Source organism: Rhagoletis pomonella, unplaced genomic scaffold (genome assembly GCF_013731165.1).
Source record: "Rhagoletis pomonella isolate Grant_MI unplaced genomic scaffold, Rhpom_1.0 Rhpom_scaffold_19920, whole genome shotgun sequence".
Taxonomy (NCBI): domain Eukaryota; kingdom Metazoa; phylum Arthropoda; class Insecta; order Diptera; family Tephritidae; genus Rhagoletis; species Rhagoletis pomonella.
The window spans coordinates 1-2,594 of NW_023478438.1; the positions used below are offsets into that span (position 1 = coordinate 1).

The window sequence follows — 2,594 nt, forward strand, 5'->3', positions numbered from 1 at the left end:
TGGTATTGTGGTGTCATCCATGGAAGTGCATCGCATGCTTAGGAACCATCGAAAGCGTCAAAACGAGAGTTACCGCGAATACCTTTACAATCTAATGGAGATTAGCAAACCGATTGAATTAGATGAGTTGAGTTTAGTAACATATTTTATCGAAGGTATTCCTGTTCTAAATCCAACAAGAGTAACTTATATCAGGCCAAAACTGTTAAAGAACTTAAGATCCAGCTTAGCATATATGAAAAAGTGCGGGGTGGTCGGCAAGAAGTAAACAGCTCAGGTTCAGTTCGTTCGGGTGAAGGAAATAAGGCGTCTACTGGTTTGGGTAACAATAAAGATCAAACAAAACGTTGTTTCAAGTGCGGAGATATTTCGCACATCGCAAAAGATTGCAGTCAAAAACAAATTAAATGTTTCAAATGCGGTCAGCCAGGGCATCGTGCCGTAGATTGTCAGCGACAGCAAGTTGAGGTTAAGAAGGAAAAAAGTAATGTAAATACGTTGAGGAACCAGGGAAAACAAGAATTTGGAACAGGAGGATGCATTTTTAAGGATCTAGCCGTTGGGGGAGCGACATTTTCCGCTTTAATAGATACCGGATGTGACCTTTGCTTAATTCGTCGCGATGTTTTGTTGTTGTTAAATGACGACATCGAATTAAGCAACGACCAAATAAGCCTTATAGGCGTAGGAAATGCCAGACTAACGACGCTAGGTAGCTTCAAAACTATGGTGGTGGTCGACGGTATGGAACTTTAAGTCATTTTCCACGTGACCAGAGAATGTGACATGCGGTATTCAGCAGTGATTGGTGTCAGTGTGTTGAAATTGGTTGACTTGGTTGTATCAGAGGGTTCGGTAGAGTTTAAGGAGAAAGTTGACAAGGCTGAGGCAAGTCAGACAGGAAAAAAGGGTTCGAATGCAGTCGTGGCAGGAAGTTGCTTAGTTTCGGACGAAGCCGAGGGGAGATGTACAGAGGTTGAGGCAGAGTTTAAAGAGCTATGCCAAGTTGCCGTTGTTGAAGAAACTAGGGAACCAGATATTGACTTATGCCACCTTCAACCGTTAGAAGCAAGTGCAGTAGAGGTGTTGATTAAAAATTATGCACCCGTAAGAAACCAGAAATCATTTGTTGAAATGAAGATCGTGTTGACTGATGATTATCCCGTTCACGAAGGCCCTAGACGCATTTCATACGCTGACAAGAAAGTGGTAGAAGAACAGATAGCGGAGTAGCTACAAGAGGGTATTATTCAACCCAGTACATCGGAGTACGCTTCGCCCATTGTACTTGTTGTCAAAAAGGATGGATCAAAAAGGCTTTGCTGTGACTACAGGCGTATAAACAGCAAGATTATGAGGGATAACTTTCCGATGCCGTTGTTAGACGACGTCATTGAGAGGCTACAGGGGGCTAAATTATTTACGACCTTGGATAGGGCAAACGGGTTCTTTCATGTACCTGTCGAAGCGAAATCCAGGAAGTATACCGCGTTCGTTACACATAACGGGCAGTACGAGTTTCGATATGTACCCTTTGGGATATCAAACTCACCTGCTGTATTTTCGAAGTACACTGCTACGGTTTTGAGGGATATGGTGGAAGATGGGACGGTTGTTGCTTACAGGATGTAAGTGAGGCCATTCAGAAATTAGAGCGTGTGTTAAGTCGAGCAGCCGAGTATAACTTGCGAATAAAATGGAGTAAATGTCAATTTCTGAATAGGAAAGTGGACTTTTTGGGTTATATTATAGAAAATGGAGCTATAAAACCATCCGAAGCAAAAACAAGGGCGGTGGAGAATTTCCCTATCCCGCGAGATAGAAAGGCAGTACAGCGCTTCCTTGGGTTGACATCTTATTTTAGACGTTTCATTGAGGGTTATGCAACTATCGCAAAACCTCTTTCAGACCTTTTACGAAAAGACGCTCAGTTTTTACTTGAGGCAGACCAGTTAGCAGCTTTTCAGCAACTAAAAGAAGCACTAGCGAAAGCTCCGGTTCTGCGACTGTACAACCCAAAAGCGTTGACAGAGGTTCATACGGATGCATCCCTGCACGGATACGGACGATCAGCTTTTCCACCCGGTACAGTATATGAGCCGGAAGACGACGCCAGCTGAAGAAAAGTACCATTCATATGAGTTGGAGGTACTTGCTATTGTAGCCGCGTTGAAGAAGTGGAGGGTGTATTTGTTAGGCATAAGTTTCAAGATAGTGACAGATTGTAACGCTTTCGCTATGACGATGAAGAAAAGGGACATTCCACTAAGAGTTTCCCGTTGGGCCTTATTTTTACAAGATTTTAACTACCAGATAGAACACAGAAGCGGAAGTAAGATGAGGCATGTAGACGCCTTAAGTCGAGTTTGTTGTTTGATGCTAGAGGATTCGCTACAGCACAGACTGCGTCAGGCACAGTTAATGGATCCTTGGGTGAAAGCGGTTATTAAAGTTCTCGAAAAGGACAATTATGAAGACTTTTTCATGAAACATGGGGTGGTCTATAAAGATCCCACTAAGGAACTTATAGTCGTACCAGTTGAAGCAACAGGCAGCAATATTTGGGAATCCAGGACGCATTATATCGGATCGGG

General features: G+C 43.1%; 1 protein-coding gene across 1 annotated transcript; it reads left to right on the forward strand.

Moving 5' to 3' along the window:
• Positions 1-19: 19 nt before the first annotated feature.
• Positions 20-489, forward strand: LOC118732418 (the record flags this gene model as incomplete). The annotated part of the gene is made up of 2 exons (XM_036461551.1): positions 20-181; positions 226-489. Coding segments are annotated over exons 1-2 (426 nt in total), but the record flags the coding sequence as incomplete, so codon positions are not given.
• Positions 490-2,594: the final 2,105 nt, after the last annotated feature.